This window comes from Mytilus californianus, unplaced genomic scaffold (assembly GCF_021869535.1).
Source record: "Mytilus californianus isolate M0D057914Y unplaced genomic scaffold, xbMytCali1.0.p SCAF_5, whole genome shotgun sequence".
Lineage (NCBI taxonomy): Eukaryota > Metazoa > Mollusca > Bivalvia > Mytilida > Mytilidae > Mytilus > Mytilus californianus.
This window is the reverse complement of record NW_026262701.1, coordinates 99486624-99514601: the sequence shown is the minus strand read 5'-3', so window position 1 is coordinate 99514601 and position 27978 is coordinate 99486624. Positions and strand designations below refer to the sequence as shown.

The 27978-nt window shown below is 31.9% G+C and overlaps 2 protein-coding genes across 2 annotated transcripts in view; one reads left to right on the top strand and one right to left on the bottom strand.

The window, feature by feature from the left end:
* LOC127700387 (FACT complex subunit SPT16-like) overlaps nt 1-16784 on the bottom strand; it is a 40674-nt gene extending 23890 nt beyond the window's left edge. The window contains exons 1-6 of the mRNA XM_052203833.1: nt 16639-16784; nt 9951-10049; nt 9429-9593; nt 4748-4807; nt 3232-3324; nt 236-382 (exon numbers count right to left, since the gene is read on the bottom strand). Of these exons, the coding sequence (XP_052059793.1) occupies nt 236-382; nt 3232-3324; nt 4748-4807; nt 9429-9593; nt 9951-10049; nt 16639-16707 (633 nt within the window). The 5' untranslated portion in view covers nt 16708-16784. The remainder of the gene's footprint in view (nt 1-235; nt 383-3231; nt 3325-4747; nt 4808-9428; nt 9594-9950; nt 10050-16638) is intronic.
* A 198-nt stretch (nt 16785-16982) lies between these two features.
* Nucleotides 16983-27158, top strand: LOC127700401 (trafficking protein particle complex subunit 2-like protein). The gene is made up of 5 exons (XM_052203848.1): nt 16983-17056; nt 21443-21615; nt 23054-23141; nt 25630-25709; nt 26938-27158. Exons 1-5 carry the CDS (start codon nt 17024-17026, stop codon nt 26978-26980), a joined length of 417 nt encoding a protein of 138 aa, XP_052059808.1. The 5' UTR covers nt 16983-17023; the 3' UTR covers nt 26981-27158.
* Nucleotides 27159-27978: the final 820 nt, after the last annotated feature.

Sequence of the window (27978 nt, the reverse complement as noted above, 5' to 3'; positions counted from 1 at the left end):
TTGTCAAGGGCATGTCCAATAACACCTGTTTTCAATAAATGATCTCCTAGATCTTTTAGGTAATAATTTTTTTTACTCGAAACCCATTATCATAGAATATCAAAGTTTTAATTACCTAATCTTTTCTCTTATCAGTTAAATACTATTCTAAACCAACAATGGGGCCTTTCTTTTAAGATACATTGTAGATAGAAATAAATCTTGAATCTACATGTAAAAGTAAGTTTCAACTTACCTTTTCAGCATCAATGATTTCCATAATTTGATCTCGAAGATACTTAGCAAATACATCACATGTGATTTGACTGGCTTTCTGCATCAGTTTTAGTTCTGACTCCTCTTTTATTGACATCTCATAGGCTAATGATGCACTAATATCAACCTGTAAACAAGAGACTCAATTAGAAAAACTACAAGTGAATGCATGGGTTAGTTCAACAGTATGGAACTACAAGATGTACTGTGAGGTATTGCTCACTAATTTAATACTCCTGTTATAAGTATTAGGTAAAAAGGGAGTTGATGGGGTGATGAAAGTGAAAATGCATTACCATGGTCAAATAAAGCTTGATACCAAATTTCAGGAAGCTCAGATTCATAGTTCCTGAGAAAATTTCATACATTACCATTATGTGTATGAATATTAAAATATGAGGTTTAACAAAAAGTTCATGGGTGTTGGATGTGAAAACTCATAGCACTGTAAAGCATTCTCACATGAAGACTGATACAAAATTCAAAAAAGCTCTGGTTCAATGTCTATGAAAAAAAATTTGACGACAATTGTATTCATGGCCATTATGTTTAAGAATATACAAGCTTTCTGTAAACAGGAAGTTGATGACTGATAGATGTGAAAAAACATTGCACCATTGGGTGCTATAAACAGTTTCGTATAAAAAACTAGGGGTTATTCCTCGACTAAAAATAACCATGGAGGGAAATCCCTTTTTATTCATATAATTGGTGAAAAAGTATCATGTTTTTTGTATTCGATTGTAAAAATTAGTTAATTAGCTTTCAAATTAAACAGGTTGAATGATTAAAATGATTTTAAAAATTAGATTAAATATTCATGTTTTGAGGGGAGACAACACTGTAAGCATCCTGTTTTTTTGGCAGTGAAAATTGAAAACTTATTTGCAGCCACTGTAGCTCTTTTCGAAGCAGGAAACCGTACCCTGAAACAAGATTTTTATTAAAGGCCAGGTAAAAACCTATGAATTTCATACAGTTTTGATTATGGGAAATGTGCCTGTATCATGTTTACATGGGTATGCACATGACCTGATTTCAGGTTTTTTATGTTCAGATTAGGCAACTTTTTCCCCATTTTCTCTGGATAGAACTTTTTTACTATATTAAAAGTACAGTATATTTTTATTTCAATATAAACTAGAGAAAAATCTGATTCCAGTAATATCTAGTTTTATACAAGTATCTTTATTAACCATTCCACCACTAAGGGTCACTTAGGCATGGTCCCTTAAAATATGACGTCATAGAAAAAAACTGTTGATTGCACCCTTAAAGGGTCAAACATATAATATAGTGAGGTTTTAGCATAGAAATGTGTTACTGAATGGAGTAAAACAATTCTGAAAAATATCATATGGCATGCATACATTAATTTAAAAGCATCAGTTTGGTATATTTAATGCAAATATTACAGATTTGTACATAGCAACCAGATATAAGAAAACCAGACTGTATGCAAATTTTGAAGTTTTTTCATCTTTTTGCAACGTCATAATATTTTTATTCATTCTCTCATATATTTGGAACCAAAAGTTGCACATGAAAAGTGTAGATTTTTTCTACTTTGACCTTTACTACTGATCAGTGTAACATACATTTTTATTCATTATATTATATATTTGGTACTTTTTATAGTCAAATAGCTACAAGTGCCGTTCCTAAGAAATACACTATTTCAATATTTTTCTCAACTCAGCTACACCTTAATTCATATAATACTAGGGACAAAATCTGTTTAAAGTAACTTTATTTATGTTTATTTCATAGTTTTTATTCTATTTATTCAATAGAAACCCAATTTTATGATTTTTTTTCTTTGTATAACTGATGAAAATGTGATACAGGAAATGTTTGGAATATGCCAGTTTAACTATTTGCCACTGGCCAATATGCCAATACTATGCGACATAAAAAATGAGCCGTTGTTTCACTATCGATGGTCGCAATCCTTAAAGTAAGACATCATTTTAATCGATATAATGTACAGATTCAGAAAAGTAGAGAATTTTTTATATATCGCATACAAAGTTTTGCTTAAGGGTGCTATAAACAGTTTCGTATAAAAAACTAGGGGTTATTCCTCGACTAAAAATAACCATGGAGGGAAATCCCTTTTTATTCATATAATTGGTGAAAAAGTATCATGTTTTTTGTATTCGATTGTAAAAATTAGTTAATTAGCTTTCAAATTAAACAGGTTGAATGATTAAAATGATTTTAAAAATTAGATTAAATATTCATGTTTTGAGGGGAGACAACACTGTAAACATCCTGTTTTTTTGGCAGTGAAAATTGAAAACTTATTTGCAGCCACTGTAGCTCTTTTCGAAGCAGGAAACCGTACCCTGAAACAAGATTTTTATTAAAGGCCAGGTAAAAACCTATGAATTTCATACAGTTTTGATTATGGGAAATGTGCCTGTATCATGTTTACATGGGTATGCACATGACCTGATTTCAGGTTTTTTATGTTCAGATTAGGCAACTTTTTCCCCATTTTCTCTGGATAGAACTTTTTTACTATATTAAAAGTACAGTATATTTTTATTTCAATATAAACTAGAGAAAAATCTGATTCCAGTAATATCTAGTTTTATACAAGTATCTTTATTAACCATTCCACCACTAAGGGTCACTTTGGCATGGTCCCTTAAAATATGACGTCATAGAAAAAAACTGTTGATTGCACCCATTAGGTATGGTCACATAAAGCTTGATGTCAAATTTCAGGAAGTTCTGATTTGTAGTTCCTTTGCAAAGCTCAGATCATTATTTGTGTGTGTTAAACTCATTCACAATTTATCAAACTACATGTATATCATGTTAAGAGATTATCATTGGGTTTTGGTGCTGAACAATAATTGACGGCTATATGGTAAACTCCATTTGTTTTTTGTTCACAAAATATACATGAAATACACATTACATATTAGCCTTTCAGCCTTTACTAACAACAAAATCAATATGTGTTACCTTTACAAAACCTTCTCCTTTAAGAGAATTTCTCCATCCATCCATAAACTCTCCTGGAAACTTATCTTTAACAAACTCTCCAACTGTTTTACCCTACAAAATAGATATCGCTTGATTGTTTTTTTTATATCAAATATTAGTTAAGTTACAAACCTTCACTTAAATATCATTAAAGTCACTGGAAAGTAAATTTGCCCTAATTTCAACAAAAAGCTAAAAAAAAAAAGTATGTGAAAAACAATCTGGTTTACAGTCCTTATTTTGACATTGACATCGTAATGGTATAACTAGAAATAATCAAGAGTACATCACATTAACCTACCATTGAATATATTTTAATTTGCAATGTACTTTATAAGATATGTGTTCAGAAATATTTTAGATGAAAGAAAGCTCGTATTACTTAAAATACAAACAACAACCAAATAATCCTAAAAAACATAAAAATGATTACTGAAGCATGAAAATTGGATCAAAGCCATGTGACACCTGTTAGTCAACCAAATTCAGGCTTGTAAAGTCTGCGGTTTTATTCTCCAAAATTAAACCTGCCATACAGGGGTGCGGACTATAGAGTACGATAAGCAAGAAATAAGTGAAAAAATTCAATTTCGTGAGGTTTGTTTACGTTCCGCCATGTTTGTTATCAAAATTTTAGAGGGCGCTCATCATTTTCAAAACTAATAATTTTACCTAATCCATATCAATATGTAATTTTTATTCAGTATCACATACAATCTGTTAAATTTCAAAATTAAATGCTTCACTACAAATTTCTCGTTTCTTTTCACTGCATTGCTTAAAATAAACTGGAATCTGTTTGAATTTAACGGAACGAAAAAAGTGTAGAAGTCACCGGGAACCAGCTTATGCATAATGATGTATAAACTACAAAACGTAATGGGTTATTCATTCCATTTTGGTGTTTCATACTGACGCATGTGTTTTGTTTTAGCTTAAGATCCTTCAAACATTAATGTGATAGATATGTTAAACATTATTTTACTCAAGGATGGAACTGTTTTACTTTCAAAGTCGTATTCTAGTGATATCTATTAAGTACAGATTTTCCGTACACTCTCACAATATTTATTTTCATTTACACGTGATATCTGTTTAAACATGCATAAGTTTCTAAATGTTTTTTTTAATGTGATTTTGACTTATTTCAACACTTGTGAAGTGTTATAGAATGATTTACAAGCACTTTCAACTTTTATTTGATGATGAAAAACGCCGCATACAATCATACACGATTTAAAACTACCGGAGTTTCATTAGACAGTTTCTAACAATTACCAAAAGTTTTTTTCCTGAATTCTTGTGGCGAGAAGGGGCAGTGCGGACAATGCACCAGTGCGAACTATACACGGCTGGTTATGGTACTCCTTACAAGAAAATGCACTTCACCTGCTTAATTCTGTAGACTTACATGTACTTCCAGGAAAGTGAGGTAATTTTCAGACATTATTTTTTTTAAAAAGCTATTTCATTGACACACTATGAATATTCATACCTGTTTGCTTTCTTTAATTGCCTCAATTAATTTTTGGTAATTGGCTTTGTCTTTGTCTCCCTAAAAATAAAAATAATTCACTTCTAAAAACATAGGTAATGCAAGGATACAATCTGTTAGAAAAGTAAGTGATTATCACCAGATGACTTCTACACCAAAAATAAAATGCTCCGCTGGGCGCAGCTTGATACGACCGCAGTGGTCAAACCCTGAACAGTTGGGGCAAGTATGGACACAACATTCAAGCTTGATACAGCTCTGAATTTGGATTGTGATTAAATATTTGACACAGCATAGGTTTCTGACACAGAATGAATGTGGTCTAAGAACTTAAAATATTTTACTTTACCTATTCAAACCATATCATTATTATTTGCTTTTATATATACATCAGAAATAACCAATTTAAAATGGAAAATTTTAAAGAAAAAAAAAAGGAAAAAAAGGAGAAAAAAATCCCCCCCCCCCCCCATTTTTTGAACCCCCTTATGATTCATCCCCCCAAACTCAATAACAGCCTTCCCTTTGTGGTATGGTACCTTGCAGTACAATTTCAGAGAGATCCATACACTTGAACACAAGTTATTGTCTGGAAACTAGAAAAATGCTTGTTTTTTGGCCCCAAATTCCTAAACGTTTAGGGCAATTACCCCCAAACTCAAACCCAGCTTTCCCTTTGTGATATGGAACATTGTAGTACAATTTCATAAAGATCCATACACTTACACACAAGTTATTGTCTGGAAACTAGAAAAATGCTTGTTTTTTGGCCCCAAATTCCTAAACGTTTAGGGCAATTACCCCCAAACTCAAACCCAGCTTTCCCTTTGTGATATGGAACCTTGTAGTACAATTTCATAAAGATCCATACACTTACACACAAGTTATTGTCCTGAAACTAGAAAAATGCTTGTTGTTTGCCCCTTTTTGGCCCCTAATTCCAAAAATTTTGAGGCAATTACCCCCAAAATCAATCCCAGCCTTCCCTTAGTGGTATGGTACCTTGTAGTACAATTTCAGAGAGATCCATACACTTGAACACAAGTTATTGTCTGGAAACTAGAAAACTGCTTATTTTTGGCCCCTTTTTCCTAAACGTTTTGAGCAATCAGGGGTTCAAATTAACATTTGGTACTGGAAGGTCCAGGACCTTTGACACTCCAATCTGAAAGGTCCTCAACCTAAATTCCAGGTCCTATTTTTACTTGAAATATTTCCTAACATAGTAAGATACAAGTAACAAAATTAATGTGCTGTTGGTGTTAGGTCAACTTGTTTCATTGTCAAAGTCACTGTTGTAAAAAATATTTAATAACAATTGTAATTGTCTTGTATATTATAAATTCAGATAATCTTTTTTTTTGTTATTGAGGAGGGTGTCATCATGGGTGGGTGTCTTGTCTCAACTATTGGTAATATATTACTACTTAGTACTTAAACCATTTTATAAAACAGTTCAAATTCAAAGCTCTTTAAGCAGAGACGTATATACATGTGTATATATGTCTCTGGTTTAAGTGTATCATATCTAGTTGCACTATTATAATGCATTAGTTCCTCTGTGAAAATAAGATAAGAAACTTCCAGATTTGTACTGGTCCTTTAAAAATGAGAAGACATTACCTCTTGGAATTGTAGTAATACGTTTACACAATACAAAAATCTACATGTAATATCAATATTTATTAATGATAAAGAAAATTACTGTCACATTTTTTTGGATTTTGAGATGAAAATTTATGAACTAAAAGTAATTTTGAGTTTCTGTAAAAAAAAATTTCCTACTTTTTCTTTCTTTTCAATATATCTTTTGGTTTTCAATTCTAGTGTTTATATTTTATCATCATAGATGTATTTTGTCAACTGCCTGGAATTATTATTTTTTCATTGTATTTGATCGGCAAACCCGGAATTACCCTTATCCGCTCCGGAATCGGATCAGTTTTTTATTATTTTCTTAATTTTCGGTTTTTATGGCATCCAATGTTTTTCAATGTTGTTTTGTCCGTCAGATACGATTTTACTCTGATTTACACATTACTAGTTGGCAATTTTCGGTATAAAGCTAGCGGTTGAACAAAATGAACAGCGCTGTCATGAATAATAATGATGAAAATAAATTTTGAGATTGTTTGGAAATTTTTGTTTAAAAAGGTCGGCAAAGATTATTTTTATTTTCTTTCAAACCGAAGGTCCGTCGGGCGTAGCTTGTAACCAAAACGAGAGTCCGACTGCAAAAATGGAAGGTCGCGGACCTCGGACCACCGCTAATTTGAACCCCTGGCAATTACCCCCAAACTCAATTCCAGCTTTCCCTTTGTGATATAGAACCTTGTAGTATAATTTCAGAAAGATCCATACGCTTACACAAGTTATTGTCATGAAACTAGAAAAATGCTTGTTTTTTGCCCCTTTTTTAGCCCCTAATTCCTAAAATTTGGAGGCAATTACCCCCAAAATCAATCCCAGCATTCCCTTTGTGATATGGAACCTTGTGGTACAATGTCAGAGAGATCCATACACTAACACACAAGTTATGTCTGGAAGTTACAAAAATGCTTATTTTTGGCCCCTTTTTGGCCCCTAATTCCTTAACTGTTAGTATCATAACCCCTAAAATCAATCCCAACCTTCCTTTTGTGGTATTGAACCTTATGGTAAAATTTCATAGAGATCCATTCACTTAAACTAAAGTTAGAGGGCGAAAACCAATGTGTCTTCGGACAACGACAAATACGACGCCAACGTCATACCAATATACGACCAAGAGTCCGGAAACGGTCATATTTGCCAGTCATGTCCTAAGATGAAACTATTTGTCCTAAACGAGTAATTGGGACTTAGGACAAATTTTATTTTTTTACGGAAGTAATTTCGGTCATTTCATTGACTTAATGTTTGAAATCGGATTTCTTAATCGCCATTTTGCGCTTGTGATCACTTGTTTTTGTTTATAATCCCTTTCCTGTAATAAAACTGCCACTACAGTAGTTTGATAATCCTGAGGGCCCTCCTAATATCTATATATAATGATGGCTAATCACTTTTTACCTGTGGTTTTAATTCAAACCTGACAGTGATCACAAGTTCAGAATAATATCTTTACAACATTAAAGTTCCCTGACAAGTGTATTCATTATTTATTTACTTTTCATCAAAGACAGTCATCAATTCTGATTTAAAAATTAAATCTAAATTTACGTAGAAAAAAGTATTTTTTCATGAGTAACACATGTGCTTTATTTTCTATGTAATACGCATGCGTGAAATTGTCTTCAGCAAATTTAATATTTAATCGTAAAATGCAAATTAAACGAGTGCAACTATTATCTGTTATATTCAAACACTTTTAAAGGTAATAAAATAAAAAAGCCATAAAAGCCGGTGATTTCCTGTCAATTTGATAAACAAAACAAATCCCGGAAATGAATCCGGAATTATTTGTACTTTAAAATATCGCAAACTTCCGGTTTTAACTTTTGTCAAATCGAAAGAAACGTAAGCAATGTCTGAGAAATTAACCATTTTGAGTCATTAAAATCATTTCAATTTTAGACTGTTGCCCTCCCTAAACTGTCCTTCATGGTAATGGTAAGACATTTACTTAGTAAATGCGATGAAACAGCAATACAAGTTCGTCATGTTCGTTGATGGTTAAAATCCGATTATGACGTCGAATTTTCTTCCTTTCCTCTGAATTTCCTATTGTGACGGCATGAAAAAAGGCGACCATGCCTGATGACGTCACATAGAAAGAACACATCTTTTTGCAGATCATTCAAAAAGAAGGACTAAGTTTGCCTGCATATTGTTTGAAAATCATTAGAGAAACAGATTCCACCACCAAATCTCGTGTAATACGATATTTATCCACTCTCGACAGTTAAATTTTAAATATTTAAAAACGCTCGGCGAAACTGGGAAACTGTCCTTAGCTTTCTTATCCAAAACCTTTCCCGAGCAAGTCTTTCGGCCCTTGACCAACCCTCGTTGTGGTCTATGATTGTGATTGTAAGGTTTTTGAGATCAGCTTGGGCGTGTCCAGGTGATCTCAAATGACGACTTACGGGGAGGTCGGGCTTGCAGGTGACGTCACATAGAAAGAACACATCTTTTTGCAGATCATTCAAAAAGGAGGACTAAGTTTGCCTGCATAATGTTTGAAAGTCATTAGAGAAACAGATTCCACCACCAAATCTCGTGTAATACGATATTTATCCACTCTCGACAGTTAAATTTTAAATATTTAAAACGCTCGGCGAGCCTGGCGTTTTAAATTTGAAAATTTAACTGTCTCGAGTGGATAAATATCGTATCACACTCGATGCAGTGGTAGAATCTATATGTATCAACTGAGCATAAATATCATCATTTTATGACAAAAGTTTAAAAATAATCTAAACTTGACGTCGTTTCCTTGCTTGACTAAAATAAATGATATAGCAAATAAAATTTCATCTTCTCATTGTTGGACTCGCCATGGCAAAAATTGGTTTCTCTGGACTCGCCTTAAAAATCCTTAATGAAAACCCTGTGTAATAACATTCAAATACACAGACTATGGATTTTACTTTAAATTTGTTTATGCCATCCAATCAAAATTTGTAACAATCAATAATGTATCAAATTTGTTTATCTGGAAAAAATATGCAAGTGTAAGTCATATAGTACTATTACATACCTTATCCCTTGTAAGTAACTTGACTGCTGGAGATCCATTTTCAGTATCTTTTGAATTTTCAACTTGTTTAAGAAATTCGATCTTCTTTTTACTGGCCAATATGATAATCTTCTTTTCAGCAATAACAACAATTGTGTCTGTTAATTCATATCCAAATAACCAAGTCTGAAATCCATTTGAAAAAAAAATTGATTTTGTCATGGCTTGCTACGGAGATTACCCCTAGCTTCAGCTAATCAAGTCAACTGAAATTTTACAATATAGCTCTTATACCAAAAAACATACTGGAGTGAACATATTATAATCCTTGGCTCACAGGTCTCATTAAGTTCCTGTCAAATTTCATTTAGCAGTGGTTTTTTTCAGGACTTTATTAACCAAAGCAAAAAGCCAACTACATTGTAATAGCACTTGAGTTTAACAAAAAAATTCAAGTGTGGTTGATTTAATATTAGCAGTTTATTTTATTTTTAAAAATATGAGACAATATTGTAAATATAGAGAGAAAGAAAAAGCACCTACCTGTAATGCAGTTGATTTAGAGTAGACAATCTCTTCATCCACTCCAACAGCTGCAACTAATGCATCTGACTGTGCCAATGGATCGTTTCCCCCTGCTTTCTACAATGACATAATATATATTTAGTTTCATTACATCATAAAGCATAATCAAGTTAAAAGGATTTTTAATGGCCCGTGAATATTCATAGCTTTTGTGTGTGCAACTTCTAAATATGGTTCATCAAGAAACCTTTTAAAACTATTTTTCAAGAAACAAATTTATGATGTTTAATATGGTTTTAATTCTGTCGCATATATTTATCAAATATGTTAGCTGTTTTGTCAAATGAGAGATATATGTTGATGAAAATCGTTGGAAGAAATCCAGACTAAAAAAAAACCAAACTACACCATTAAATCAGAAGGGTTTTTTGAAAAACAGCAAAGTTGTTTTTATATTTTCAAATAAATAGGGAATGTGTCCATCGGACACAGATGATGCCCCCGCTTGCATATAACATTATAAGGGGACATAACTCAAGAACTGTAAAAGTGAGGCTACTTAAATTTGTACTTGATCTGAGTTTTGTGGAAATAAGCATTGTTTATAAGTTTCATAACATTTCGTTGGGGCAAACTAAAGTTATATAACGGAAATGAAAAATTCAGCAATTTTTCCATTTGTAAAGGGGCATAATTCTAGAACGGTAAAAGTGACGCCACCAAAACTCAAACTTGATCTGTGTTTTGTGGTAATAAGCATTGTGTATAGGTTTCATAACATTTTGTTGAGGCAAACTAAAGTTAGAGAATGGAAACCAATTTTGGGACGTACGTACAGACGGACAAGGGCGTGGGCATAAAAAGGCAATTGGGTTTTTTTTTTTAAAAGATTAAAAAAATTTGGGTTTTTTTAAAAAAAGACACATTGTGATAGTAAGCGGCTGTTATGGACGCAACAGGTTACAAGGAAAAAAATGGTTTAAAATCAAATTCATTCATGAAATAAAAGAACAGAGTTCCAATGTCCCCCGCGTTGCACATATTTTATCTATCCAAGGTACAAGGGCAATAACTAAAAAAAACCCACCTTTTTATTGGTCTTTAAAACTTTTATTAATATCTTAAGTGAAATGAAGGCTTCAGAGCAAATGCAATGTGATTTCCATTATAATTTATATTTCCAAGGGGCATAATTCGTTAAAATATTTGATCAGAACTTATTTTCCAAAGTGTCAAAGACATTGCTGATATAAACCTAAAATATAAATTTCATAAAAATCTGGCAAGAATTGTACACATTAGAGCACTCATATGGCAATTTTCCATATAATTAATATTTCCTAGGGGTATAACTCTTTTAAAAATTATTGATCAGCACTGATTTTCAAAATTCGTCCAAGACATTGCTGAAATAAACCTATGATATAAGTTTCATAAAAATCTGACAAGAATTGAACACATGAGAGCACTGACGATGGAATTTTCCATAAAATTAATGTTCCCAAGGGGCATAACTCTTTTAAAAATAATTAATCTGTACTGAATTTCGAACTCATCCAAGAAATTGCTAATATAAACCTATGATAATAAGTTTCATAAAAATCCGGCAAGAATGTACAAATGTCAAGTTTTGTGGTACTATAATAAGATTTTAAATATGTTTGTTTGACTAAACATAACAATGTTCAGGTATTGTGCCTCTGTACGGTTGCCTATAATTGCTTACATCCACTTTATTTGAACTTTGGTGGATAGTTTTCTCATTGGCAATCATACCTCATCTCCTTATTTTTATATAAATCTAACAGAAAACACAAACACAGAGTAATTTTTATTTTTATTTACTCAGACACATTTTACTAAATAACAATGCATTACTTCATTACAGTCTGTTTCACAGTTTCAGCAATTCCTTTTTTGGTTGATACCAAAAAACAATACTTCCTTCTTATTGTAAAATCTGCCTTATACATACATCCCATATATACTTTAATTTCATATATTGTCAACAAAGTTGTTCAATTGCTATTGACATAATTTCTCTTTTTCATGGTCACCTGCTCAAACATGTTAAATATTCACAATGAACATATATTCCATACAACATGATGATATAAGGATTTATATTTGTGAATGAAATCAGGCCTCTACAATAACTTTTTTTTCAACTTGTCCAGTAGGACAAGTACATACCAAAACTTACTTGTCCGAATGAAATTGTAACTTGTCCCAAAAAAATCTTAATAATAACCTTTTTTGCATTTTAAGTTGATTGAATTAAAACAATAGAACAGAATTTAATTTTAACATATCTTTTGCAATACTTTTCAAAAATATGAGTCGAGAACAACTGAATCTAGTCATGTCACAGGACTTAGGTTCTAGTTTTCATCAATGCCAAAGTCTCATCAGACTCTGCACATGAGGCACCTTCTGATAGGATTGCCAATGTACACTCATTGGATTTGTATCCTGGTTTTTTAAGTTGAAAAAAGTTTATTCAAATGCAATCAATAAAAAAAAGAAGATGAGGTATGATTGCCAATGAGACAACTCTCTGCAAGAGATCAAATGACACAGAAATTAACAACTATAGGTCACCGTATTGCAAGTATTGTTTTTTTTCTACATATGATGAAATATGATTTTGTGAATTTTATGGTAAATAATTTCTTCATTTTTATTTAAAAAATATTTTTGTTATAAAAATTACCGGTATGGTATTTATTTAATAAATAAATACCATACCGAATATTATAAAGCAACAGAATAAGGTAGGAAAACGAGGTACTGATTTTTCTTGGTCCCAAAATGTCTCCTGCGTTACCAAACTGTCTATCAATTATGTCTATTAAATATGTCTCCTACGGTGCCAAACAGTAACTGTCTATTAAACTTGGAGCCGAATCGCTTCCGAGCTGGTGACGAAGTGTCTTGTAAAGTTACCTTATCTACAAAGCGCAGCGATATTCCGATCAGTAAGACTGGTTTCCAAGAACTGTTAAAAAGTACCTGACAAAGAACCAGTTTTAAATTATCGATTGCAAGTAAACATGTCAAATTAATACTTGTTTTAATCTTCTTTTCTTGTCTTTTGTTTATTATTACTTTGTTCATTAAATTTATTTTCTGTAGAATAATTTTACTTGTCCCATCGGACAAGCTTGATATAGCTTTTACTTGTCCGATTTTTTTTTCCTCTGGTACCGCACAATCAGACAAGCGTTATTGTCGAGCCCTGATGAAATTCAAATAAGTTCCCAATTGTGGTTTATTGCAATACAAATTTTGCAATCTGATGGATGGGGTTAGGGGGGGGGGGCTATTTGAAAAAGGTTAATATCAATCCTGGAATTTGAAAGTTGTCTATAACAATCTCTCAATTGAGTAATAATTTAATAGTGGTAGGGTAGTAAAACTACAGAATAGTATGCAGAGGGTTTTCAATTTCAAAATGTTGGACATGGTATAAGACATTGTGACCTAATTGCCTGATATCTAGCTCATTTGGAGTGGAATTTTAAAGTATTATTCATAAGTGGAGCATAATAACATGGACTTATATTTTAATAAAAAGTCGTCTTTTGTATTTTAATCATGATTTAAGGCAGATTTTTATTGATAAAGGCTAAAAAAGGTAATTTAATAATAATATTGTGAACGTCACGTCTTTTCTGTCCATTTTGGTATGTCACGATCGCAATTTTGTTGTTGGTTCTCAGACAGCCAATTGTAGTTATTTTTATCTCGGGTTTTATAAATAATTGAAAATACTATTCCCTATTAAATTTCATTATGATCGTAACATGTCTGTCATGAATGTTGCATGAATAATAGACTTTGAAGTGAACCTATTGTGACTGAATTATTGTCTTCGTGGATTTATAAATTTTGATTTTACTCAATATTCCTGTTTAGTAAAGAATTTATGTTTATCATGATATCAAATGGTTTTACGGCTCTTAAAAAGGTGTGTAACGATCAAAACCAATTTTTCTTGGGGATCCCTGCAAAGTCTGCAATTTACAAAATGTATTTGAAAAATACCAAGCTCGCAAAATAAGCACTTAAAAATGACAATGGTCTTGAAATTAAATAAGCAGAACACATTAAACCTGTACCTGTCTTGCATGACTGAACGTCAAATAAAAAAGTACAAACATGGAAGAAGTTGCACAAAAATAAAACTTTACAATCCTCATGTATGCACATGACATGTAATTGAAATTATATAATAAATAATGAGGAACAAAGGTTAGGATGCAATTATGATTGAAGATACAAGCACAATATACAACACTAAAAAAACAAATCAACATGTATACTAGTAATTTTTATTTTTAATGTTTTAATTGGCTTTCCTCTTATATTTTTTTCCATTCAACCTAGAAGCATCGCTGCACCATATGGAGACAAGAGCTCAAACAAAATAACCCACAGAAATACATAGAATATTTAGAAAGGCAAAAAGAACATTCAAAAATGAAAAGACAATCAAAGTGCTTGTAAGCAATGAAGGGTAAAGATTGATTAAATTTATCAGTGGGAAGTAAAATTAAACATAGCATTGTAATAACATTTGTTGCAGTTGATTCAACTACATTTTATATATGGATTTTAAGGAAGATAACTCAAATTTTAACGATTACTTTTAACAATGACATCATAAATATTTTTAGAACAGATATTAGATTACTGCACCTTGCACAAGTTATGTAATTTTCTTGACAAGTATAATATCATTTTGAAACTTGAATATCTGAGCATATATTTCATTGATAAATTTCTGGAAATGTTCATGGATAGGATGTTAAGAATGTTATGATCAATGCACTATATTTTGTGTATCTCAAAAGTAGTGATAAACCTTGGAAGATTTAGAAATCTAGTCAGTACCATAGGGTTTTGATTGCATTTCATGCAATCTTTACCCAAAAACTGAAACCAATTAGAATGATTATTAACAGAACACCAGAAGAGCAAATGAACAAAAAATACTTGGAAAACCAAAGATAAAGGCAAGCTTAACTCAGACAAAAAAAGAAAGAAGCTAAAGCAACATCACCAATCAAAGTGAAGATTGGACAAAACAAAAATCTTCATCCAGCACAAAATAAACCAGCAACCAGAAAAATGTTCAGACCAGGAGAGAGAAATGGAGAATTGCAAAGGCTAAATACAGGGCAAACATCTTTAACTATAAAAGAAGATGGATTAAGGAAAAAGATAAAGAGTCGTAAAAAACAAACAAAAGATGAAGAGAAAAACTATTAAAAGAAAAATAAGCAACTTTCTGAAAATATACAAATAACTAGAAGCAGTGGGAAAGGATATAAAGCAAAGCAGTCCTTGTGGAATAAGGTGTCCTCAATGAGACAACAACTGCCAACAACACCAAGAAAGTTTACAGATGTAATAACTAAAATCGTGAAATTCTAACTTGACCTTCTTTTAGTCACAGGAAACAACATATGAAATTCTAAAAGATTTCATCAAAGCATTTTCATGTTATTGCACAGACACAGCTACAAGTATCACTTTTCGCTACTTAAATGTCTACAACTGAACAACTATAAAAGCTAAAATAGTGAAAATCGAACTTTGCCTTCATTTAGTCACAGGAAACAACATATCTGAATTTGAAAAGATTTCGTCAACGCGTTCTTAAGTAATTGCACGGACACTATATGGCAGACTCCAGCCCGCCATACATCACCAAATTAATAACCCATATATATTTTCCTTCGGGAATCCGATTAACATGAACTGAAAATAAGTGTATTTGACCAATAGATTCCCATTTAGAGGATTGTTTCCAATCAGTTGTACTTTAAAGGTCTGTCGATTGAAATTAATTTCTTCAATGAGGTTAACAGTATGATGCAGTCCGGTAAATCCGCCCACATAAGGCTTTGATTGTATGTTTTTCTGCTTAATTATTATATACACAAATTGCACCAAATTTAATATAAATCGATTCACTGACAAATCAACTTTGAGTAGTTTATCTCATTTCCCAAAAAATATCTGAAATAAATTTTAAAATCAACAAAACAAGTGGGTCACTGTTTTTATCGGAAATGTGTTTGTCCCGTAAAACCCCCCATGCGCAGTAAATATGTATGGAGGGCCAGTTTATCACAAATTTATGAAAGGAAAAGGTGATCTATTTGTTAATAGACCACTTTTAAAGAGATTCCAGATAATCCAAAAAAAAATTTCAAGTCAGAAATGAGCAATAATAATATTATCATTAGCTTTAGGAACTGTATTATATATTTCACTAGATATCTTCGTAAAATTTGACATGCAGTGATGATAAGTACAGTTCCAATGAATAAAATAGCAGACGAAACATTCACGGAAGTGACAATTTAGGAAGAAATGGGAGTGGGCGGGTTTACCAGACGGGCGGATTACCGAACACTACTGTATCAAAATCAGATCAGAAAATTATACCAGATCTGTCCCCAAACCCCATAAGAATGAATGTAAACAAGGGGTAAAGTTTAATCATAAGGATTAACATGAATTAAATAACGCAAGGCGACAAAAGAAGCCGGTTGACTTAGATCGTCTCACAGATCCAGGTATAGGTATTAAACATTGCATTGCCATAATTTGGCATGGTACTTTTGGTAGGTCAGTAAATTCTTGCTCAAGGCAAAATTCTTTCCCAAACTCTATCTTTTAACTTGATTCTTACATTCCAAGCGGTGTATAGACGCTTGATTCTTCTGTTAAACGCATCTTTGTCGATGTGTAAATTTGACATCGTGAAAATACGCAGAAGATTAATTCATCTGTTTTTTGGTGCTGATTATTACAATAATGGCGGGAGTCGTGAACCCAAATGCATAAAGTGTTGAAATAATGTTTAGAGGAAGACTGTTTATCAAAACCCAGCAATTACTTTAAGATATTCATCCTATGTAATTGGGATTATTCAGTATTCTTAACAGTATATTTATCATAATTGTTTTTATCTTCACTAATAAATATTAGAGGTTGTTGCAAAACAACTTCAAATGAACACATTCCATTGAAAAAAGGAGAACTGGTTTCCAGTTAGGGGCACTAGAACCAGGAAAATGGCAGTTTGTGTTGCAGTTATTGCAAAAGAGGTTACTATTGTGTTTGTTTTCTTTTTTTGCTTACCATCTCTTTTAGATAATTGGGCTTTTGCCATCACTTGTCGTCCGTCGTTCAGTTCGAAAGTTTTATTGATATACGATATTTGGGCCCTAAAAACATAATTTTGCCAAAGAACTCTAAATCACTGTACATGTGTAGAATATCCATAAAACTTACGTTTCTAGTGAAAAGACAGAAATTTTTATGCTCCCGCCGTAAATTTTACCCTTGTCCGTAGTCCCAAAATTGGTTTCCGTTCTCTCACTTGAGTTTGCCTCAACCAAATGTTATGAAACTTATACACAATGCTTACTACCACAAAACACAGATCAAGTTTGAATTTTGGTGTCGTCACTTTAACCGTTCTAGAGTTATGCCCCTTTAAAAATGGAAAATTGCAAAATTTTTCGTTTCTGTTCTCTAACTTAAGTTTGCCTCAACCAAATGTTATGAAACTTATACACAATGCTTATTACCACAAAACACAGATCAAGTTTGAATTTTGGTGGCGTCACTTTAACCATTCTAGAGTTATGCCCCTTTATAAATGGAAAAATTGCTAAATTTTTATTTTCTTCTAAATATCAAGTAATTTTTAAAATTGGAGTTATCTTCCTTTGTCCATGATTATAGTTGAATCAACTACAATAAATGCTTTATACAATGCAATGTTTAATTATGACTTCCACTGATAAAACACAGATCAAGTTGAATTTGGGTAGTGGCACTTTAATCATTATTGAGTTATGCCCCTTTATAAATCGAAAGATTACAAAATTTTTAGTTTCCATTCTGTAACTTAAGTTTGCCCCAACCAAACATTATGAAACCTATACACAATATTCATTACCACAAAACTAAGATTAAGTACAAATTTTTTGTTTCCGTTTTCTAACTTTAGTTTGCCTCAACCAAATGTTATGAAACTTATACACAATGCTCATTACTACATAATACAGATTAAGTACGAAATTTGGTGGCGACACTTTTACCATTCTTGAGTAATGTCCCTTTATAAATATAAAAAATGCTGAATTTTTTCGTTTCCGTTCTCTAACTTTAGTTTGTCTCAACCAAATGTTATAAAACTTATACATAACCGTTCTAGAGTTATGCGTGTTTACAAATAGAAAAATTGCTTTTATTTTTAGTTTCTGTTCTCTACTTAAGTTAGCCTCAACCAAATGTTATGAGACTTACACACAATGCTTATTACCACAAAACTCAGATCAAGTTCAAATTTTGGTAGCGTCACTTTTACCGTTCTTCAGTTATGTCCCTTTATAACTATATGATATGCAAGCGGGGGCATCATCTGTGTCCACATGTGGACACAATTCACATTTATTTACTATTTAAGGCATGAAATAGCAGCTTAAACAATTTCTACAGAAGAGTAATGTAGAGTACTGCATACCTTTCAACTTTCATGATTTTCGACTCTTCTTGTCCTGATTGCACAATCGTGACCATGAAAAAAAAACCAACATAAATCACGATTTACACAAAAAATTTGTTGGTTCCCAATTAATATCTTTTCTCAAGGAGACAATCAGGTTCAGCCGTAATTAGCCAATCAAAATTAATGTTTCCTGTGATCACGCTTTCACCTCCTAATCAATGGGACATTGTAAACAAGCAAATTAAGATTCGAACTTGTTTGGAACTGCTGATTTGTATTCCTCTGCCTGTATGTTAGAATTGTGAAAATAATGATCATGGTGGGTTAATCATCATTTGAAAGAAGTATCTTATGCCACCTAAGAAGATATCACTTGTCTTTTGCAAAGTCTACAATATAGACCTTAATGTTGACCATGATGGCCTCAATGAGGCAAAATCTCCCTATTTTAAGCCGTCTTCTGTCCCTCTCTTAATAATTCAATTCTCAGTATTTATTTTTAATTTAATCCTAACATTGATTTTGTGTCACTGATGAAAGTAATTTTTACCTGTCATATCAATGAACTTTGATAATTATGTAGCTTCACTTAATTTGACAGCTTGCTTTTCAAACAAACTAATAATTTAAGTCTTTTACCTCAGGATAACTACTGTTATGTAATAAATGATCTGAGTATTTGAAATACTTGATAGCAATTTCGAGTTCCTTCCCTTGTTTTACCATGTTTTTCAAGTTACACTCCTTAAAGAATGTAAATTGGTTTAAAAATATAAATACAATTAAGAAATAATTCATGGGGGCTTGAATTTATACTGATTTTACTATGGGTTGGCCTTTTATACTAAATATTTTACCAGGAGCGATAGGACAAATTCAGCAATTCTTTTGGATCAAAGTGCTCTAGGTGAAGGCAAACATTTGCCGTTCCCGTCATTAAACACACTATTAATATTGACGTAAAAAAACGGAGAAAACTGAACTATTGACATGCTTAAACTATTTACAATAACGTACTTAGATAGGTTTGGATGAATTTAAATGATAATTGATAATCTTACTTATATGTAAAAAAAAATTGGCTTTTGTTTATATTTTCTTGATTTGATGACTTTCAGTTTCACAACCGTGCATTTTCCCGAAAAATGCTTATATTCTTACGTCATCGTTCAATGATGTCATTTCCTCCGATTAACGTCGGGTAGCTCATTCATAAAAAAGAATATGACGTGGGAGTATGATTGGAACAGCCAAAATAAATCATGACGTTGCCGATCAGCTGACATACAATATATTTATATTTTACCACGGGTGTGTACACACGTCATATTAGAATACAAATTAAACTAAGAATTATATAAAAATTTGGTAATTAAATTATTATTACTTTCTTAGAACAAATAAGAAATAATAATTTGAAAATATTTTGAGAGATCTATACATCATTTCAATGCTTAAGGTATGGGTTTTGCTCATTGTTGAGGCCAGTATTGTGACCTATAGTTGTTAAGTTGTATGTCATTTGGTCTCTGGTAGACAGTTGTCTCATTTGCAATCATACCACATCTTCTTATAATTATATTGAATTGGAATTATTTAGATATTTATTTACTTATAATGATGTAACTATGTGTGACCATGCAATATTTGGCTAGATTGTAGAACTAATACACTGTAATACTAAAGCTTAAGTAGTATGGGAACATACTATTACAATTGAGGAACACTTCATACAAGGCAGAAAAGAATAGAAAAAAAAAAATCAAAAACAAATAGTAAATAAAATTGAGAATGGTAATGGGGAATGTGTCAAAGAGACAACAACATGACCAAAGAACAGAAAACAGCCCAAGGCCACCAATGGGTCTTCAACACAGCGAGAAAATCCTGCACCCAGAGGAGGGCTTCAGCTGGCCCCTAACAAAAATGTGTACTAGTTCAGTGAAAATGGACGACACGCCAAACTCCAAAACATATAAATGAACTAAAATTAAAAAACATACAAGACTAACAAATGCCAGAGGCTCCTGACTTGGGACTGGCGCAAAAATGCGACGGGTAAACTTATTATGGAGGTGACAAGATAGTTAAATCTACCCAGTACACATGATATTGTTATATTTTAAACATTTTTACAACTGAATTACGCGTAGATGCTGGAAAATTAATTTTTTTCTTCAGTAAGTCAAAAGGACTACTATGTTTATCTTGCAAAGAGAATTCATCAATAGTATTATATGAATACCCGTATCTTCACAAAAAAACATGGGAAATATGTAGCTTTATTATCAAAATGAACACTGAAAACGTCAATAAAAATCTCCAATTATGAGGTCCAATCTCCAGCTGAAAATGTCCAAATCTGTAGTTGTGACTTGATAACTCTGACATATGTCTTTATATTTTTTTTTACGACTAACACTATATTTATAGATAAGATGCTGACAAAGAAGGTCATGAACCCTTTTTGTGACATTTCCATACTTCTAGTGCCCTTTAACTACAAAACTATCATGTCCTGTTTTGAAATCTAGAAAAAAACTTTCATTATTGTGCATATATGCCAGGTTATTAAAAAAAGGCTTCTTGTAGCCTCCATTGAACAAAAGTGGAGAACTTGGGTCACTTCAGCCTACATTTCATGATTATGTGACTTAAGTTAAATCAGAGTTTGTATCTAAATTGATGTTAGAAGATAGAGAGGTGGGTAAAAGGCATGTCATCCTAAACTCCCAGAAAAAAGGAACACTGAATTCCTGATTCCTGAAAAAAATAGTGTTCTTCAAAATTAATCATTAATTCCAGGGTCCCAGTAAGTGTAAATCCAGAATTCATGCTAAAATTAAGGCTCCATCCTGTCTAGAAAAAGGTCCTTTCGCCCTCAATAGACAATATGTATGTGCACAGCACTAACGCTAATATATATATATTTTATCTAATTCAAAAAGTTATCTTTATGTGTATTTTTTTACAGAATTATCCATTGTTTATAAAAACTGTCCATGCCGAAAATGAGCTGCGATTTTATTATACAGTTCATACATCATTAGATGTGGTGGAGGAGAAGATATCATCAGTTGGAAAAAATGTCAACGATTTGAGAGAATTGTATCTTGGATTACTCTATCCTACAGAAGATTACAAAGTGTATCCTTACATTTATATCAAATAAGATTTTATATTCTTCTGTAATGACTAAAATATGGCTTGGTTGTTTATACAATGTATATTTTGCTATACTTAAATAAAATTGAGAATGGAAATGGGAAATGTGTCAAAGAGACAACAACCTGACCAAAGAGCAGAAAACAGCCCAAGGCCGACAATGGGTCTTCAACACATCGAGAAAATCCTGCACCCGGAGGCGGACTTCAACTGGCCCGTAAACAAAAATGTGTACTAGTTCAGTGAAAATGGATGTCACATTAAACTCCAAAACATATTAAGTTAGGTAACAGTTGAAGAATCAAGATAATTTATACCTTTCAGGACTACATGGTCAAGATTTCTAGCTAAAATTGTAGCATCAATACAAGAGGGTCTGGAGGGGGTTTATATCATAGAGAAAAAGGAGCAAGCAGTACAAAATAAAGGGCAAAAAAAAAAACAAGACCCTCACACAACTAGAAAGTGATTTAACCAGAATTTAAACATTTAAAATCTTTTTAAAATTGTACCTCAAAATACACAAAATCAGTATTAACATGTTTAAAATAGTTTGAAAATTAAGTCTTCTAAATCTAATGACCTCTAATCATGATGGTTTATTTTGTCATTTGTTCTTTAATTTTTATGTCCATTAAGTGAAAATATTGGAAATTCACAAAATATCTCTATTTTAATATCATTTTTAGTCAAAACCAAGTCATTAATGAACTTATTAATATGACGAGCTTTAGATTCTGTAAATTATTGTGTACATTTAATAATGGGATTATTGATCAACAGGCAAAAATGAGAAAAATAATAATGTGATACCAAACATCTCTATTTACACCAGTACCAATTTCATCTTTTGTCAAATGAAAGAACAGTTTTTATAGGATAACTTTTGCTCTAGTTGACAAATTCGGATAAAGCTTGGAACACATAACAAGGCCTGGTAATGATAATTTGGATTTTAGGCATACTTGTTAAATTTCTCAGTAAAAAGCATGCCTGAAATCATGACCATATATGCATTTAGGCTTACTGTTCCCAAAATATAAGGGTTAAAGAAGATTAATAGGACTGATAATAATGATTAGTGATTTTTTTTTCAACGTCAAGTTACAGTATCTAGATGATGAAACAGATTTTTAAGAGATTGCGCATACAACTTTGTTATTTTAAACTTGGAACTGAAAATTAAAAAAAAAAAAAAAAATGAACACTTGAATATCTTTTATGCATCTGTTGTGAGTAAATAGAACAGATAAATGAATTTCTTATTCTATTTTTCAATTTAGTTCAGAAAGTCCTAATTGAATGTTAACTTACAAAATTCTGTGACATCTCAGATTTACTGATCCTTGAAAATAAGTCTTTAATAGATATTACATAATTATTTTCCATATTGATATTTTCTTCCTTAACTTAAATTCAGATATGGCTATGTAACCAATACTAAAGTAAAGTTTGTCATTGTAGTAGAATCAACTAATTCTTCCCTAAGAGACAATGAAATCAGATCTGTAAGTATACAAGTGTGGTGCTTGAAAATCAAAGGTGGTCCATTGAAATCCAAGTGTGGCGCACATCGACGCTACAATATGTCATGGTATCCCTGATACAGCTACATGTATATAACAATAAGGAGATCTGGTATGGTTACCATTGAGACAACTATCCAACAGGGACCAAAGGAAACAAATGTAAACAACTATAGGTCACCACCTTCAACAATGAGCAAAACCTATACAGTATAGTAAGATATAAAAAGCCCTGGCATGTCCAAATGTGACACAATTCCAAAAAGAAAACCAACATCCTGATTTGTATTTAAAACAATAAACACAAAGCAAGTACAGTAGACAACAACCAATGATAACCACTGAATTACAGGCTGCTAACCTATGCCCTCTTCTTTAATGAAAAAGTAAAGTGTATATCTTTTAAATAAATGTTTATCTCCTGGGTTTTTATGCCCCCGTTGTAGCGGAGTGGTTTCCGTTCTCTAACTTAAGTTTGCCTCAACCAAATGTTCTAAAACTTATACACAATGCTTATTACCACAAAACACAGATCAATTTGAATTTTGGTGGTATCACTTTTACCATTCTAGAGTTATGTCCCTTTACAAATGGAAAAATTGCTGAATTTTTCGTTTCCGTTCTCTTACTTTAGTTTGCCTCAACCAAATGTTCTAAAACTTATACACAATGCTTATTACCACAAAACACAGATCACTATTGAATTTTGGTGGGGTCGCATTTACCGTTCTAGAGTTATTCCCCTTTACAAATGGAAAAATTGCTGAATTTTTGGTTTCCGTTCTCTTACTTTAGTTTGCCTCAACCAAATGTTATGAAACTTATACACAATGCTTATTATCACAAAACACAGATCAAGTTTGAATTTTGGTGGTGTCACTTTTACCGTTCTAGAGAAATGTCCCTTTACAAATGGAAAAATTGCTGAATTTTCATTTCCGTTCTCTAACTTTAGTTTGCCTCTACCAAATGTTATGAAACTTATACACAATGCTTATTACCACAAAACACAGATCAAGTTTGAATTTTGGTGGCGTCACTTTTACTATTCTAGAGTTATGCCCTTTACAAATGGAAAAATTGCTAAAATATTCGTTTCTGTTCTCTTACTTCAGTTTGCCTCAACCAAATGTTATGAAACTTATACACAATGCTTATTACCACAAAGCACAGATAAGTTCGAATTTTGGTGGCGTCACTTTTACTGTTCTAGAGTTATGCCCCTTTACAAATGGAAAAATTGCTGAATTTTGTTTCAGTTCTCTCACTTAAGTTTGCCTCAACTAAATGATATGAAACTTATACACAATGCTTATGACCACAAAACACAGATCAAGTACAAATTTGGGTAGCGTCACTTTTATATTTCTTGAGTAATGTCTCTTTATAACATAATATGCAAGCGGGGGCATCATCTTTGTCCCATGGACACATTCCCCATTTATTATAACAATAATTTGTACATTCACCATTTCTCTTAGTTTGTTGATTTTCAAGGAATTTGTGTAAGCAGGTAAAAAACAAATCTAGAGTATTTAATAAAATCCATTTTAAATAGTGTTTGTAGATTTGTAGGAAAGAATAAGTGGACACTGTGCCATCATATCAATCTCAATGTAGAAAAGCAATAATTTTGGGTGGATGTACATAAACAATAGTGTCCTGAAATCATACCTGTCAACCTCCGAAAATGAAAATGTAGGTCATGCATTGAGGAAGAAAAAAGTCTGGTCATCAAGCGTACAAACTTTTTTCAAGTGAATTTTTTTCAGAAACTATGATAGATAATACTGGGAAATATCTGTATACCAAAGTAACAACACTTTAATCGCTGTTCTTCATGTTTATAAATAATTCAAAATGGCGAAGGTCTTCAATAAAGACCATATAGAAATAAGTAGATCTGGTATGATTGCCAATGAGACAGTTTTCCACCATATTTTGTCTAGAATCTGTAGCAATAGTTTTCCAAAACATTAGTAATTCCAGTAAGAAGTGAAACAATTTTTAAAACACTTTTTTAGAACCATCATATTTTCCTTTGCTGATGATTCCTTATCTTTTCCAAAGCTGCAGAAGTTATTTAAACTGCACTGGGATGATTGTGTATAAAGAATCATTTGTAGAACTTTTTCATACCAACCTTTTAATACTAATGTGGTATCAAAGGAATACATATGTCTTCTCTGTTGATTACACTGTACCTGTTTTCAATGATACCATTTTTACTTTCTTAAGCAAATTCATGGCTCTAACCATTGCAGTGTTTTATTGTCTTCATTTTTGTCAGTTTCAATCTTTTCAAAACAAAGAATATGCTACAAAGGTTGAAAGCAATTTACTGGTGAGTATTGCTACCACTGTGAATGTTCCAAACTCTTATATAAAAAATACTCACTTGGGTTCAGGCTTACATACATTGTTCTTAAATTCTGTAGCCATTGAGTGATTTTGTTTTACTTTCTTTCAGATGTTTAGAAAGTTGCATAATGCCTATGTTGACATGATATGTAATCCATTTTATACACCTGGAGAAAATATAACATCAAAGTAAGTACATACCTGGTGAAAATATAACATCAAAGTAAGTACACACCTGGAGAAAATATAACATCAAAGTAAGTACATATTTAGAGAACATATAACATCAAAGTCAGTACACACCTGAAAAAATATAACATCAAAGTATAAAGTACATACCTGGAGAAAATATAACCGCAAAGTAATTACTCACCTGGAGAAAATATAACATTAAAGTAAGTACATACCTGGTGAAAATATAACATCAGAGTAAGTACGGTACATACCTGGAGAACATATAACATCAGAGTAAGTACATACCTGGTGAAAATATAACATCAGAATAAGTACATACCTGGAGAACATATAACATCACAGTAAGTACATACCTGGAGAACATATAACATCAGAGTAAGTACATACCTGGAGAACATATAACAGAGTAAGTACATACCTGGAGAACATGTAACATCAGAGTAAGTACATACCTGGAGAAAATATAACAAAGTAAGTACATACCTAGAGAACATATAACATCAAAGAAAGTACATACCTGGAGAAAATATAACATCAAATAAGTACATACCTGGAGAATATATAACATCAGAGTAAGTACATACCTGGAGAAAATATAACATCAGAGTAAGTACACACGTTCACTGGTGAAAATATAACATCAGAGTAAGTACATAACTAGAGAACATATAACATCAAAGTGAGTACATACCTAGAGAAAATATAACATCAAAGTAAGTACACACGTTCACTGGTGAAAATATAACATTAAAAGTAAGTATCCATCTAGAGTAAATATAACATCAAAGTAAGTGTCATACACATGTGATGACAATATAAGATTTAAGTAAGTACACACCTGGAATATATATTGTAAACCATATTTGTGAGTGATTTATTTTTTGCAAGTAGAAAAATAACACAAATATAAATATTTGTTATATGAATAGACAAAGTATGAAAATTGTGAATATGAACCAATGTGAAAAAAGCATTCGCAAAACAAAAATTTATTTAGTGTAAAGATTCACTTGAAAATATATATCATCAAAGTAAGTATGCAGGTATCAAACTGGAGAAAATATAACTTCAAAGCTAGTACATATGTACTCACCTCCAAAGATCCAAATAATTATGAAGGTACACACTTCAGGAAAAAATATCAATAAGGTAGCAGTGAAAATATACCCCTACTAATATTTTTAAAAATCCTCTTATTTATATTATTTCTTTTCTTTTACAGATCTTTTGAGAACACTGTAAGATCAATGATGGTTCAAGATTGAAGGACTGTTGACATTTTTGTGAAAGTTAACTCTTCATTATCAATCAGCTTGTAAGCTGGAACATAGGAATGGTTATAGGTTTCTCTACTTACTGTGATACATTCCATGGAGAGAAACAAATATGTGCAATATGTATTGATTAATTGTTGTTTGATATAATAAAATATTTAGAAAAGAATGAGCTTTAAAAAAAATAAAACCTTCAAAGCTGAAGTACTGGAAGTCAAGCTGTGGTCATTAATGAGGTAGAAATTTGACTTGCGCAGTTGATTGAGGTTGTGAGTTACAAGGCACATAATTTATATTGAAGCGTTATGGATATAAATACTTTCTACGACTTAAAGACCAAGCAGACCATTTTTATGTGCATTTCTTAGTGCAACAGGATTGTGATGTAAAAGCTAAATGAAGTTATTTTTTCTTCTAGCTGATAAGCATCAGATTATTACGTCCTATATTTTACAAATTCCTTTACGGCATCCCACTTCAAACGACAAAGAAATTTCATCTTTTGAGTGCGCCCAAAAATACCAATGAAAGTACAGTATTGGATATACCTGTTATGTGCCATCAAAAACAGTTAAGGGTCAATATGTTCGCTGGTCTGTCAGTCTGCCCCTTATCAGGTAGAAGTTTTGGTAATGGTAGTTCACAATTAAGATTTGTTTACTTCATTATGATCTTTTTGAGTTGTATGCAAAATTAAGGTTTTGACCCTGGTCACATGGTTCACCAAACATTTAAATGTAAAAGATAGAAATTACTACATTCTCGGGTTAAAAAGTCCATGTTCAGATGTCAGAAACTTTATGATCGCATCTTTGTTTATCACTGAAGTTAAATTCCAAGTCTATTTAAACCATTTTGGAACAAGTAGATCTTTGTAAGGTGGTTGTTGGTTGTTGATATGGTCTGTTGTACTGTCAAGTATATTTTGTAAGGAGTTGGTTGTTGGTGGTTGATATGGTCTGTTGTACTGTCAAGTATATTTTGTAAGG

What these genes read in the sequence shown, in the direction of transcription:
- LOC127700401 (XM_052203848.1), top strand. Translation starts at nt 17,024, where the DNA reads ATGGCAGTTTGTGTTGCAGTTATTGCAAAAGAG. An exon ending in CCTACAGAAGATTACAAAGT is followed by an intron (nt 21,616 to 23,053) that starts GTATCCTTACAT and finishes ACTTAAATTCAG; the next exon opens with ATATGGCTATGTAACCAATA. An exon ending in GGAGAAAATATAACATCAAA is followed by an intron (nt 25,710 to 26,937) that starts GTAAGTACATAC and finishes TTTCTTTTACAG; the next exon opens with ATCTTTTGAGAACACTGTAA.